Genomic DNA, 15,080 nt, shown 5'->3' with positions numbered 1-15,080 from the left:
CTGAGCCAGGCAGAATACATTGTACAGTTTTATGAGTTAAGGAGACAGACCAGTAGAGTTCATTCCTGTAATCCATAACTGTGTTAAAAATTTCCAATGGCACGTTAAGTGTTCATCTCTACTTACACAAGACTAATAACCCCTTGACCTCTAAAGTAATTTTTAGCAACTTAGATCAGTCTTATGGTGAACTAATCGGAACAAAACTAAGCACAAAGTGCAATCATTTGGCTCAGTGGAGGACTCTGACCTGTAGTAGAAGCTTTGCAGGCGCTGGTGGTCACAAAACCCGTGCCATTTAAAGTATCTCATTGGCATGTTATTCAAGACCAATAAATATTCAGCAGCATTATTAGATTCCACAACACATTTCTTGACTTTGTTACAAAAACACTTGTGTTCTCCACATGCACCAATACCAATTACAACTAAATAATTTGAACGATGGACCTTGAGTGGTTTGTCTTGATATGTAAAGTAGTAAAAGGAGCATTGTCCATGCACTCATTAGGGCAAACTTGCTTGTACCTGTTGCATACTGTTACCTAGAAAACAGCAAATAAAGCCTGTACTTAAAGCAAATGATGTGTTTTACTTACGGTGTTACCAGAAAATTGTCTCATCAGTGAACCGTATTCGGAACCATTCAAATCTCTAAGCTGGTTCTGTTGAGCACTCATTGTGAAGATAGGCTGTAAAACAAGAAGTGAGCAGAGCAAATTAGCACCACAGCTTGAAACAGGTCCTTACAGTTTTGACCCGCAATGTAAACTTGTTTAATTTAGCTCAGAATAAAGAAACCAACCCATGTATGTGTTTTGCTAATAATATTGAATCCAAACTAAAATGGTTTTTAATTTGGATTTGCCTAATACCATAAACTCATTTAAATCCCACTGTAAAAAGACTATGGGCCTCATTATGTGTTTGGCAGCCCGACCATTGGCCCGCCAGACCCATGAGAAGGAGATCGCTGCAAAACTGTAGGGCTCGCCCCCAGCCCTATTACAATGTTTTGACCAGGCTGACTGGGAGAAACCTCCATAATAGGAGGTTTCCACAGGTCAGTCCAGTGGAAACAGTGTGGCAGGATTGGCCTCTGCTCCTCAGGGAACTGAGGCAAATGCTGTTACACAGAGGGTGCCCCCAGTACCCTCACACAGAGGGTGCTGGGCAGGGGGGTCCCTGCACTGCCCACGACATGGGCAGTTGCCCCCAGCACTGCCTTTCTGCCAGTATTTTTATGGCGGGGACCCACCACGAAATGGCTGGTGGAAAGGAAAGTTGTGATTAGCACGGCAGTGCTGAACTCAGCAAAGCCGTGGCTGACCACAACTTCAACCACAGCTTATATGTAGTTCGATTAGGTGAAATTGGTTTAATATTGGGGACGTCATTTTGGATTTTGACCTTATTTAGATACTGAATAACAGCATACTTTATTACAAAAGTGGAAGATTTTCCATCCGCCACATTACAAGTACATTATAACCTATGGCACTTGTAATGTGGCAAGCAGGATATCCTCCAAATTTTGACAGGGTAGCCTGTCCACCAACCACTAACAAATGCTCTACGTCCTGTTTTAGGAAGAAGAGAGGTGTTGCCCCTTCTCATAGTTTGAAGATAATTATTATTTGTAAATGTTCACTGAAACATATTAAAAGATACAAATAATATCTATGGAATGTCCACATGGAAATAGGATTTCATTAATATAATTTAAAAATAATATTTAGTAGAATCCTTTTGGGATAGTTCATAAGTCTTTCACACCACATTCAGTGCATATATTGATGGTTGCTGGTGCTGCACAAGCTAGGCAACATAAACTCTTCATATTAAGCTTGTCTCTTAGGGGGAAAAGGGGTAGTGAGTCTGCTAGGCTCCTGTGCACGTCCAGTGACTAATTTCTGGTCTAAACACCCAGTATGTAATTCCTTAAGGAGGGCATCTTATCTGATGCCAACTGAAGAATATTATTTTCCTTGCCACCCTCGTTGCCATGAAAAAATCAAGGTTAAACAATAGTGTTCTGACTAGGGAGGCTTTTTATGACCTTATACAGTTACTGAAATATAAAAACAGAAGCAATGAATCCTCTGGCTTCCATCCTACTTTTCTCATGAACATCAATCAGCCTGGCCAATGGTCTATATCATTTACAAGGAAATAAACCTGCCAAAATGTCAACATGAAGTGGCTAGTAGAGGACCTACATCTAAATATAATATATGAATGGATAAACAAAATTTAAAATGTCATTCCTTGATTGCCTGCTTAAACAATTAATCATGAATGCATGCACCCAGTTATAACTACATCTATGAAGATTTGTGTCACCTCTATATGAATATGTGGCAGTTAGTGAAAAAAGATCAGCAAAGCTGATCCAATTTGAGCCAAGTGCTCACAAAAAATTCAAAAGGCATGAAGACAGACAGACCAACTGGAAGCATTCCAAAGATGGACTATGACATTTCCCAGCACCAGATAATGTTAACAATTAGCCCTTCTTTAGAAGTATCAGCTATCTCATGGTCTAGACAACCTTTGTGATCTTGAAGCAAAGATATCCATCAATAACTCCTGGAAATGAAGTAGATGCATAGCTTATTGAATATGTTTGGAGGGAAGCTTTTAGTATTTGATGGAAATACTAGTGAACTCAAAGGTGTAGAAATACTAAGATTTTCACTATCCCTTTTGCGGAGTTGTGTAAAGTTGTGCTACTTCCCATTGGCCTTTTTACTGCTTAGTGCCTCAGAGTGCCCATACAAATCTTTGGTAAATAACTGCCTCAATATCCCTTCAAGTAACCCAGATCCTCGCCTGACTTGCTATTATTATATTTGTTCTGGTTGGTATTATGCCAAGTGTAATTTTTTATTAGTGCTATTGCTGTTTACGAAACAAGGAAAAAAAGTAGACTATTATGTTTACTTTCTTCCTGACATAGCGAATTTAATCATGATAAGTATTATCTTCCTTCTTCTTTACTTAGTAAAACTGAGAAATGTAATCATGATAATAAAGGAAATCCTTTCTTTGAAGAATGTGTAGCATTACTGAGAATCACAGGATAAAGAGAACTAAATCAGACAAAAAACTATTTTATTAATTGATTTGGTGTCATGGACAACTCTACAAAAGTAAAATAAATTAAAATGAAATCAAACCATATTGCAGAAAGCAGATATTCTGGCAGTAATATATGACACAGATCTAACATTTGCACCAAAAGCAAATAATCACCTGCTAATCTGACTATAATTTTTGCAGATGAGAGAAAGCAGGTGATTTTGTCCCAGGGCTATAGAAATATAACTTGCACAAAGATTACCAAACCAACAGACTGAAATGAATACAGATTCAGCCAGCCAAAAACAACCAATGGGATCATGTGAAACCAACTTTGAAACTCTTCTTGGACTGTTGAGGAGGAAATTATCAAACTCTAAATTTGCTATTGGTCACACAATGCTTAAACGGAGAAAAGACCTCCCACACATGCAAAAACTGAATCCATATTACAACGTCACCAGCAATTTACTGTTAGCTATCTCACATCTGACAAATAAAGAATCTTTTATGTAACAAAACAATGATGCAAACCCTTATGCGTCTCAGTCTTGAATGTGTTGAACCAGATCGTAACAGCAAAACATAACCACCTCAATTTCAGGAAATGTTTAAAATGTATCAATTGATGACTTTCATTTGTTTATGGTTCCTATGTCAAGAGATAGCTTTTGAGGGATACCGAGCACCATCTTACCTCCAGAGGGAGTCTAAACAGCCTTAAATTAGAGAACTCATAAACTCTATAGGATGTGGTCTGTAATAATCTGCAGTGTGGTATAAATCTCATTAGTTATTAGAAAAGGATAGTCATGTTTCTTCTTGTTTACCTGATATCCTCCCAGAGTTATTCTGATTGAAACATCAAGTGGCTTGTTCGTGACCCCAGCAACAGATTTTATCAAGGACATGAAGAGCAGTGGAAACCAAACAATGCAAATCAGTAAGACGACAATCATGCCACCCATTCCATACTTCACAACCTTCTTCTTTTTCTGGCCTCTTGGCTGAGGATATCTCTGTAAGAAACAGAATACCACAAGTAAACAGATATGCTTTTTTTCCGGCTGTTGCCAAATATATTTAAATGTATAAAACATACCAATATAAAATGTAAGGCAGGTTTCTATCAAAGGCAGATGTGGGGGAATCCCAGTGTAATTTTGTAAAGGAAAAATAGGATTGTGGTATACACAGAAAACGGGAAAATACAAGGAAATGCAAAGACACTGCTAACATGAAAGACAGAGAAAAACAATAGGTCAGGGAGAGATGGCTAAGAAAGAGAAAATAGGAACTTACTTATAAAGTCTATCTATCTATCCATCTAAGCATGCTGCAGTATTGATGCTAAGGGACAGATTTAGAGTTTGGCGGACAGGGTACTAAGAACTTTGGCTGCCAAACTCACGGTCTTCCTGCTTCATGTAGAAGTGAGCAGACCATAAGCTTTTCATCGACAGAGTCCCCATTGACTCCGTTGAAGGAAAAGCTTCCTCCAGTGGCCCGGCAGAGTAGCACAAGCTAGAGGAAGGGAATTACACTGCCTGAAGTACTTAGGGTGGACAGAATAATGTCCTTTTTTATGTCTCTCACCGCAAGGTAAAATCTGGCAATGATGAACATAAAAAGACATTTGTTTTTTTGTTTTTGAGAAACACACTCCCTGGGGTTTGTTTCTGAAAAAGAAACACATTTTAAAAGTTTGGTGAAGAAACGTCCAATCTGATGGCAGCCCCCCACCATACTTTTTGTACTGTGAAGGGAACCACTTTGATGGCACTTCCTTTCAAGGTACAGAGGTGACTGTTGGGCCGGTGGTGGTCTCAAACATTGGGGGATAGTAGTCTGTCAGGATTGCAGATGTAATGTCGTCTGCCACCCTGACAGACTACAGTTGACCAGAATCTAAATCAGGCCCTAAGTCACTCACAATTTATTATATTTGTATACAAATGTATGTTTTCAGACGATTTCTAAACTGTAAATAATAACCCATTATGCTCCTGGACAGAAGTAAATATTTTTTCAAAGTAAGGCTGAAAACCCGAAAACATCTTTCATGTTTTCTTCTATCATTGACGGAGTAGAACCAATTGAAGTATAATGGTATGTCATTTAGAGAGTTCAAACAGCGTGCCCTTAGCAAACAGAGAGCAGGGAACAAAACCAGAATAATGTACCCCACGTAGCACTGCTAAAAGAATCACTGTTCCATACAAATTCAAAGAAGGGACCAAAGCAGGTGGAAGATGGTTCTCTGTTACAAACTCAGACCAACTGCTGACAGCTGAATTCAGGACCCATTGGATCTTGGTTATCAAGTATTTAGACGTATTTAAGTGCAAGGTATTGCCGTAATCCTGTCTCGTTCTATATAACAGCAGAGGTGCATACATGCAATACATACGTAGATGTTTAAAGGACGCTAATCACACGTGAGAGTGTCCAGGAGGACTCTTTCAGTGGTGAAGAAAGGAAACATTGTTCTCAATATGTAAACTGAATGAAGCAGGAGACAGAAACAGCCATAACTTAATCTGCAAGAAATGCAGAGTGAAACCTATATTGTTTACTGACTGTCCTGAAGAAGAACCTCTCGGGGGCTAAAAATAAATATTCTGGATATTGACAACTCTACAGAAAGACGCACACACAGAGTGAGCGAGAGATACAGTGAAAGAAAATGACAGTGAGATTCAGACAAGCGGTTTAAAAGTGCGATGCTAGGAGAGCGTATATGTGGAAATGAGAGCAGTAGTGTAACCAGCATTTCTTAACATGGTGAGACTAAACTATTTGTATTTGGGAAAGTGCACGACGATTCCATTCAAACTAAGAAATGAAAGCTGTGGAGGACTAAGTTTTGGTTGTCACTGACTTTCAATGGTGAACAATTCAAACAGTCACTCTTTTTCTTTTACATTTAGATGTATTTGAGACATTTAAAAAAATAAATAGCTGGTGAAATACCATGCCGATAATTCGGATAATAGGGGATAAAAACGGCACAATTATTGGTTTTGCAGAATGATGCTTCAGCAAAACATCTGGAAAAGTTCTCATTCAAAAACATTTTGGTTGGAAATTTCACCCATAGGCAAATTTTTTCAAGATCAGAAACTCTGTAAATGCATGAAGTTACAAACCTTGTCACATTTGGAAATATTGGTTGCAAAAGTATTATTTTGGCACCACTGCAGTGGAGCGATGTTTTATCAAACTTGTTCATGTTTAATAGGCAGCTTCTGAAGGAAAGAGGGTGGATGGGCATGCCCAGTCCCAACACACTTGAATACTTTTTTCACCTAAAATAAGTGGAGCTATACAAAACAGTTGTCAAAAAAATATATGAAAGTTATTTTATAAATGAAGTATGTGTGTCCATATCCAAATATTTTTCTTCGCAAAGCATACATTAAACAAGTACACATTTGTATATTTGATCACCTCTAGCCTTGTTGTTTTTTTGTTCATTTAAAGCAAACACCAAACAAGAAGGCAACACAAGGAACTTTTCAGACACAACTCGCCTTCAATGTTATTCATGAATGATGAGTGTCGTGTGTGTCTACAATGTAAATAAATGGGTCATGTGCCCTATGTTTAAATTTAATAAACACAGATTATGTTTATATGTTTCTGAGTGTCAATGGTTTGTGTAAATGGCTTTGTGTCAGTGGTAAGAAGTGGTGTAAATGGAGTGTGCATAAATTCTGTGTGTGTCAATGTTGTCAGTGTTTGTGTGTGTGTATAGATTCACCTGTTATAGTTAAAGTTATCTAAATTAACTATAGCTCATGCCGTAAGGTAACTATAACTCGCCCCCTTGCCATGCACAGTTTTTTTATACAAAAAATATGCTGCAAATATTAGATTGATATGATTAGTAATGTTATCAAAGATGTCAGGAGTGCTGTAATTTGTGGGGTAATTGGCACTGCATGGCAAGGTGCGAGTTACAGTTACTTTAGGGCACGAGTTATAGTTACTTTAGATAACTAATTATAACAGGTGAATTTCTATGGTTCGTACGAGTACATTCAGAACCTGACTACAAAGTCCCTATAACCTTTGTTTTTTTCAGTGAATTTCCATGCCTTTTTCAAATCTATTTCCTAACTATAATGTCTCTGTAACCTTTGTTTTTTCAGTGAATTTCTATGGTTTTTTTAACGTATAGTAATTTTCGTGGCTATGCGTGGCTGCGGTTGCCCACAGAGCCTGGCCACAAGGCAGGCCCAGAGGCCAACCCTCTATAAGCACCCATCCTTGCACCGTGCATGGCCTTTGCCCGTGTGAAGCAGGGGTTGCCCCTAAAGCCTGGCCTGCAGCCAGTCCCAGCGGCCAACTCCCCTAGCCACCCAGCCCTACTCTACCAACAGCCATTTGGCTGTGCGTGGTGGGAGTTGGCCGCAGCCTTTCTCTCTGGGTGTGAGAATAGGTGTAAGAGGGTGAATCATGGGGTGAGAGTGGCTGTGAGAGTCTCTGTCTGGGTGTGAGAGTGCATGCATCAGTGCCTTAGTGGGTGAGTTAGTGTCTGTGGTGGTCTGTGAGTTGGTGCATGAGGGTGTCAGTGGGTCTGTGAGTGGGTGTGTGCGAGTCTGAGTGGGTCTGTGAGTGTGTGCGTAAGTGTCTGAATGGGTCTGTGAGTGTATGCGTGAGGGTGTGAGTGGGGCTGTGAGTGGGTGCATGAGGGGCTCAGTGAGTCTGCGAGTGGGTGCGTAAGGGTCTGAGTGGGTCTGTGAGTAGGAGAAATAGATTAAAAGAGAGAGAGAGAGACAGACAGTAAGAGGGAGGTTTTTTTATGCTTTGATGGATGATATATTTAGAATTAGATAATTCTGCACACATTTAAAAAAATGGGTAGAATTTTTAAAAAGTGGTTCTGCATCCAATTTAGCCCTCCTTCACCCCTCTAACGCCACAATGGTGGTATTAGGAACAACTGCCTCAAGATTTTTGAAGCTATTGTGACACTTTGCTCCATTAGCGTAAAACATTTTGAAGCTAGTGGAGCAAAGTGCAAGTGCAAGGAGGTCCATTAATTACAATGGGTGGGTCCTTTTAATGCCTGCTTTCAAACAAATTATGCAAAAAATGACATAATGATATCTTGTAGATTTAATTGCGACATTTTGTGGGTCTCCTTGAGCTGGAACGCCCCCTTTGAATACATTATGCATGGCGCATGCATAATGTAGCGCAAAGGGTTGCAAAGTGGCGCAATACATGCACTGCACCACTTTGTAGATATGGCTCGGCCATTTAACAAGCCTAACGCCACATTAGCGTAAAAAAACGGAGACGCCTATGTGGCGCTACGCCTTCCTAAATTTGAACCAACGAGTCTGGCTGGACTCAAAACCTCAATGCTCTGTGTGAAGGCCTGTGACTTTCACACAGAGCTGTTTGGTTTTTTTGGTTTTTTTTATGGGCTCCATCGCAGTCCCTACATGTTTTTTTTAAAACTTTTTTTTTATGTTATAACAAGCAATTTAATGGCTATCTGGGACCGTAATTTCTCTAAAACTACTGACTGGATTTATACCAAAGCGAGAGAGGTTGGTTTCTAGACGAGAACCTACCTTTCTCCCAAATGTGGTCTAATTCCGTCCAGTAGTTTTGGCGTTATCACTGTTTAAAATCCTATGGAAAAATGAAAGGGAAAAAAGTGTTTTGGGTCCCCCCTTTTTTCATGCCCCTCCCCCCCGACGGATCACCCTGAAACTTTCCAGACAACAGATGAAGTGAGCATTGTATTTTCCTGGAAAATTTTGTGAAGATTCATCAAACAGCGCCAAAGTTATTAACAAAAACAAAAAAACACTCTATTGAAACCAGGTCCTAACTATAACTAGGTTATATTTATATATATATATATATATATATATATATATATATATACATGTGTGTATGGTGGGCTTGTGAGTTGTGGTTTTGTGTTAATGGTCTGTATGTGTGCTGAGGGTGTGAGTTATTTCTCTCTCTATAATTTGCCTCTCCCTTGGCTCACAATCATCACTGTGTAGAAGGCTTCCACAACATGGCCACCCTCACAGCCATACCAATGCAGTAGTACACCAGCTGTGCAGCTTTCTCCAGCAGCGCCCCGTAAGTGCTGAAGGAATTACAATAATCGGATATTCACAGCAGCTGTGTGAGTTTTCGTACCAGTGACCTGTAATTACACTAGTGCTTCCAGATCCTGACCTTATGTCCAACAATTTCCTGCCTTTGGCCCCATGAATGTTACTTTTACCTCAATATAATCACTGAGTGATTTAGGTAGGGCAGTGTGAACATCATTCCAACAGTCACAGGAATTCATGTTTTTCTAAATTCAAAGGAGTCTCCTTCATTATCTGACAAAATCCTAATACTATTGCCAGGACAGAATCCAGGCAGAAATCCATGCAACTCAGACAAAAGTAGCTGCAGGAGCGGCTCCTGTAGGGGCAAAGCAGCAAGGCGGGGGCACAACAATGTAAAGAAATTTTAAAAAAAGGAACTTACCTCCGCCGCTTTGGGCTCCCGCTTCACTCGCTGCAGGTACAGGGTCCCAGCCTGCCATGTGACAAATCCTAATGCTGCTCTCTCATGAGAGTAGTGTTAGGATTGGTCGGAGCGCCCTGGCTTGGCGGTCTGAGGCAGAGTGGGAGCCTCTGTCTGATCTCTCCAACCCGGCAACACAGTGCCAGGTTGGACAGAGCCCAGTGCGCATGTGTGTTTTGCCAGCCCGAGACCGCCCCCGGTCCCTGCAATCGCCCGTAGCCCCACCCCCCTGAAAAATAAAAACAATAATAAACACTTTTTTTATTTTTCATTTGAAGCTCCTGCTGCTGGTGGGGGGTGGGGGAGGGGGAGGAATGGTGCTCCACCATAGCACCTGAGTAGCTGTTTTTTCTCATTCTCTTTTGGCGTTAGTTTGACTGACTTGACACTAAGGCCTGACAGGGGTCACTGGGTAGGAATGGCTAGGATCCTAAATTCTACACACGGAATATGCCACAAGGCTAATTTTTAAGGTGTGCGAAATTCTTGTAACTTGCCTTTGCCTAACTACACACACTTGTGGCAAAAAAATGTGTCATTTTGAGCAGTATTTTAGTGCTAAATGCATCATTTTGTTAAATTTTGGCATGAGGGCGCATTTAAACAGTATCACAAACAACAGCTGCTCATGTTCCGTTGTTTCCGTACATTCACAGTAAATTTTTACTTGAATTGCACCATTAGACATAAATATCTACCATCAATGGCACGTTATTACGCAAAGTGCAGTAATGGTGTAATTTTGGGAATCTTTATGTAAGAAGCAAACCACAAAATTAGTGAAATTACGTGAATTACGCTGGCGCAAATTAAATATTGTCCAGGCCTACTAATTGTAGGGAGGCAACTGGAATGAAATGAGCTAGGGATAACTGAAATATAGTTGGAAGATTGGAAAGGAGAGGTTGCACAGACAGTGGGCTAAAGTTGGATTAATTAGGGTTAGTGTGGTGTGGCTGAGAGGAGTCGGAGTGTAGATACCTTTAGGACAGCAGGTGCAGCAGAAGTGGGGCCCAGAGCTCTGAGGGGCCAAGTGAACCATGACAATTGCGGTACTTACTACCCCAACAGCATAGAAGGCATTTTCCATGCTTGCATCAGTGCTCACTGAATCCTGACTTTGCTGCTGGAGTGGAGGTACCGTTCTGGTAGGCTTTTGTGACAAAGAATGAAAGGAATGGCACAAACTGTGCTGGACTTCCTTTCATGCAGGCTTTCCTGAGACTCACAGCCTCCGCACTTCATAGTGATATTCTCGCAAACTGGAACAACATGTTTTTTGCACGCAATTGGAGTGCTTCCACAGTCATCAACATTTATACATATTCTATAGCTCTATAAATCGCCATTTAATGGTCTGCATCACTGAACGTGCATTGGTGTTTAGTATTACATGTGAGCGTTTGAATTAAGTTGGTCCTTCCTATTCTAACCAGCCAACAGGGGGTAATTTCTCAAAAGGACACGAGGGAGTCAATGTCAAGTGTCTGGACAATCAGGGAGACTCTTCTGCAACTACGTCAACAGCAGCTATTTTGTCCGCATATGTATTATAGCTAAACCTCGTAATATTCTAGATTTCACTAAAAAAAACATCTCATTTATATATCCACTTAGTGATATTTAGAAACATGAGCGCCCACACAAACATATAAGTAAATCAATAGCCTTACTTTTTCCGACTCGCGCCAGCACTTTAGAATAAATATATGTGCATAAATGTCCTCTACGCAGATCCAGCTGGAAAGACTGAGGGTGGTGTCAGTCCAGACCCAGTCCATCACTGCTCGGAGCTCAGTCAAGAATGGAACCAGACGGAACCTTATATGAAAAATCAAAGAATAAAACAGTGTGTGAATATATATATTTTTTTAACTGCAAGGTTAGTTGTAAATTATTAACTCTGGACTTTGAAATCCTACAGCAGACTCGAAGGAATCCCAAATCTGACCAGGGCTAAGACTAAGGGCCCAATGCACAAAGGTATACTTAGAAAAAGCGAAAGTTTGTTCTTTTTTAGTCTTTACAAACAAACAATTTAACAGTAACTTTACCACTATAGAGAATCCACAGTCAGGGAGGAGTCCACACATGAAAATATAGGACCAGTCTGAGTGGTAAGTACTGAGTTTCGGATTGACCCTGTGATATTTTTTCAAAAAAAGCTTTACTAATTCTCTAAATATTTCAAGTTAAATCAGTCCTAAAAGTTGCCTGAAAATTGAAATATGAATCCGAAACATGAGCGCTCAATATTGTGAGAATGAGGAAACACTCCAGCAAAAAAATGACCAGGGTTCTAATCTTCTGAAAGGATTGCCATTGTATCATTCTAACAGACAGGTTTGGTTGAGAGACTACTCACATGCCCAACAAATAATTTCCTACGACTGAGGGATAACATCTTGATCTAAGTCCAGCATTTCTATGTATGGTTGGTTGCTTGAGCTCTAGATGTTGTCCAGTTATTGTTTTGATATTTTAACACAATCAAATCCCAAAAGTAAGAACACTCACTATATGCATACTCAGACCGTTTATTGAACAGACAGCTTTAGCTTCTCTCAATTCACCCAGATATTTACAAAGCAGCAATGCAAACAAAGACCTATCCTGGAGGGAGTATACTTGGGAAGAGATAGTGAGAAAAGAGCTGTTAGAAATATCAGGAAAACGTGGTATGCTTTCTCTTAACACCTCACAATTTATAGTCTTGGGTGGGTGCAGAGAGAGAGGGGTATCATACATATGAATCAAACGAACTTGAAGCTGAACCTTTTCACTATTCACTAAAACAGGGCTCGCTGTGAAGATGCCTGTTGAAGCTCATCTGGTATAGACCTTCTAACTGATATTCAAATTGTATTCTGTACTGTAACAGTGATTCCAAGTTCATTATTTCATTTAGCAAAGTGAGCACTTAACTTCAGTATTATCACCTGCATTATTTACTGTCCATGAGAACCTACTGGGCCTTACTAAAAGGGAGCTGAAACTGTATTTTCTATTTACATCCAGAAATCATAATTATCACCACCAGCATAACAAAGGGTATAATATAAAAGCCTATGACGCACTTCTGTAGCACATCTGTAAAGCTTCCTTTTAATTTTCTGGGAAGATAAAAAATGTCTGTTAGTTAGGGTATTGTTCCCTCTTCAGAACTGATAATACTGCAAATCTCCTGCTGATGTTTGTTTGAGAAGTCTCCAATGACTCTGGAAACAGTTTAATGCTGCAGAAGATTTGCAGTAACGATCAACAAAAGCATTGCTTGCAGCATTTATTCTTCCATATCTCCAGGAGTGTTTAAAATTTTCAGTAAATGGTGCCAGACCTGTCATTTCTGCAAAATTGTACAGGATGCTTAACACTGAGACCTATATCATGATTAGGCCTGAGCGGAGTTTGAGGAGTTCTGCAAAAAACTTCACTGCGCTATGTGGCGTTCCGCTAGCAGCGGAGTTTGGGTAACTCGCACTTTTAGCGCTGAATTTCAGCACCAGGAGTTTCTCCCACACCATAAAATTAGCGCAAATGGCATCACGTGGAGCGCCAGAGAGCGCTAACTTCTTTCTGCTGCTCCAGTAGATTTTCTAATTGAGCAGCAGCTTCCTCAACGCGAGCAGAAGCCTTCTCATGATGAGCGGCAGCTTCGTCATTGTGAGCGGTCGCGGCCTACTGCAACCGCTCACGTTCAGAAATCTTGCTTGCGCTTGCCAACTTAGCGATTTCTCCTGCTCACACTCACCAACTTAAAATATGAAAGTGCATATTTTTCCCTAAGGGAGCGGTTAACAGACAATATTTACCGGTCCACGTTTATCTTTTCTGCATATTCTTTCATATTACTCTGAAGAATCAGAGTGTTCTTTGGCTACAGGAATGTTCTTTTGCCTGGCTTGATTAATCTTTACAATTTGCTTCCAGTACCGTGACCGCTTCCATTCAGAAACCTCGCTCGTGCTCACCAACTTAGCGATTTCTCTCACTCGCCAACTTTAAGTTTAAGAGAAAAAACCCTGTTCCGCATCACTTCGCAGAGTTTTTCTGAACTCTATGTGGAGCGTGGAGTGGGGGAAACTCTGTGAACTCCGCTGGCAGGGTGGAATTCTTCACCCACTCCTAATCGTGATATCCAAAGTCGGTGCAAGAAAAATCCTGCTTTATGATTTGATGAGAATTTTGCTTCCTTACCTCCTAAAAATTTGATTACCCATCTTAAAGAATTTTGAGTGCATTAAGTTAAATTATATATAAATGCATATCTTTTTACCAAACAGAGAGGTAACAGAAAATGTGTCCTGGTCCACATAATTCTTTTCTGCATATTCTTTCATATTACTCTGAAGAATCTGAGTGTTCTTTGGATACAGGTATGTTGTGTTGCCTGGCTTGGCTAGTCTTCAAATTTGCTTCCAGTATCTTTCATCCAGCAACAGGTGACACATTGTTAATCCGGCATGCCAAAATAGGTAGCAGGTCTATGACCACACATATCTGCAGTGCTTAATTTGTACTAACGTAATTGGTAGAGCGCAAGTTATTTCTCAGTAGGCCATTGAAGCTTCTACCCCCATTGATTCTACTAGCACTGCCAAATGCCAGTACCTACACAACTTCTAATCGTCACATTCACACAGGTGTGACAATTTAGACAATTCAAGGCCCACCAAAGCTGTAAGAATGGCAAGGAAGCACTAGTATTATTCATTTTGAATGTATGTTGAATTGTCAAACTCTCTGATGATTTGCTCACCTAAGAAACAGAAGTACAGCACCAATATTTGGTGGAATGTCATAAGTGCCATTGTTGATAATTAAATGCTGGAGCTGAGCACCAGCAAACACCGCCTCAAGTTAAACTCTGTTTGTTTGCAAGACCAGAAAGAACACAATTTCCAATGAAAACAGAAGATGACCATTCTTCTACCAAGAGTTCATACATGACAAGCACAATGAGCACCAAGAAATTAATTCTGATTGTGACAAAAGCATTGTTTAAAAATTAAAAAAATAGTACTCAATGAACTGACTAGTATCTGTGGTAGTCAAATATCGTATATTAAGATATATATGCAACACTTACATGCACTCTTTAAACACAGATATGTAATGACATTTAGGACTGAAAAGTTTGAGTTGATTTGATTTATTTTTGTAAAGAGCGGTGTATGCCCTAAGGCCTTTTGCCGCTAGGAGTCTACTGACAAGCCCAGTACATCAACCACAGTCAAAACTACAGTGGAAGAGCAAACAAACTGGTTTTTAACAGTTTTCTAAAACTCTGCAAGTTGGATTGGCCGCTCAAATATTCCAGAATATAGTTCCAGTGCTTGGAGGTGTGGCAAACAAAACCCTTACCACCTCACGGGGCTCTGTGCATTCTAGGCGCCACCACTTTTTTGGAAACTTCAGATTGTAAATACCTATTTGGTAAATAC

General features: G+C 40.1%; 1 protein-coding gene across 3 annotated transcripts in view; it reads right to left on the bottom strand.

Annotated features, from left to right (window-relative positions):
- Positions 1–15,080, bottom strand: part of PIEZO2 (piezo type mechanosensitive ion channel component 2) — a 1,085,167-nt gene that overhangs the window by 54,249 nt on the left and 1,015,838 nt on the right. For all 3 annotated transcript variants that reach the window (XM_069216450.1, XM_069216468.1, XM_069216460.1), the window contains 3 exons: positions 11,310–11,457; positions 3,912–4,100; positions 600–692 (listed from right to left, as the gene is read on the bottom strand). In XM_069216450.1, the coding sequence (XP_069072551.1) occupies positions 600–692; positions 3,912–4,100; positions 11,310–11,457 (430 nt within the window). The remainder of the gene's footprint in view (positions 1–599; positions 693–3,911; positions 4,101–11,309; positions 11,458–15,080) is intronic.

The sequence above is a fragment of the Pleurodeles waltl genome, chromosome 2_1 (assembly GCF_031143425.1).
Source record: "Pleurodeles waltl isolate 20211129_DDA chromosome 2_1, aPleWal1.hap1.20221129, whole genome shotgun sequence".
NCBI classification, from domain to species: domain Eukaryota; kingdom Metazoa; phylum Chordata; class Amphibia; order Caudata; family Salamandridae; genus Pleurodeles; species Pleurodeles waltl.
Note: the sequence above shows the minus strand (reverse complement) of the source record. Positions and strands in the feature narration are given on the sequence as shown.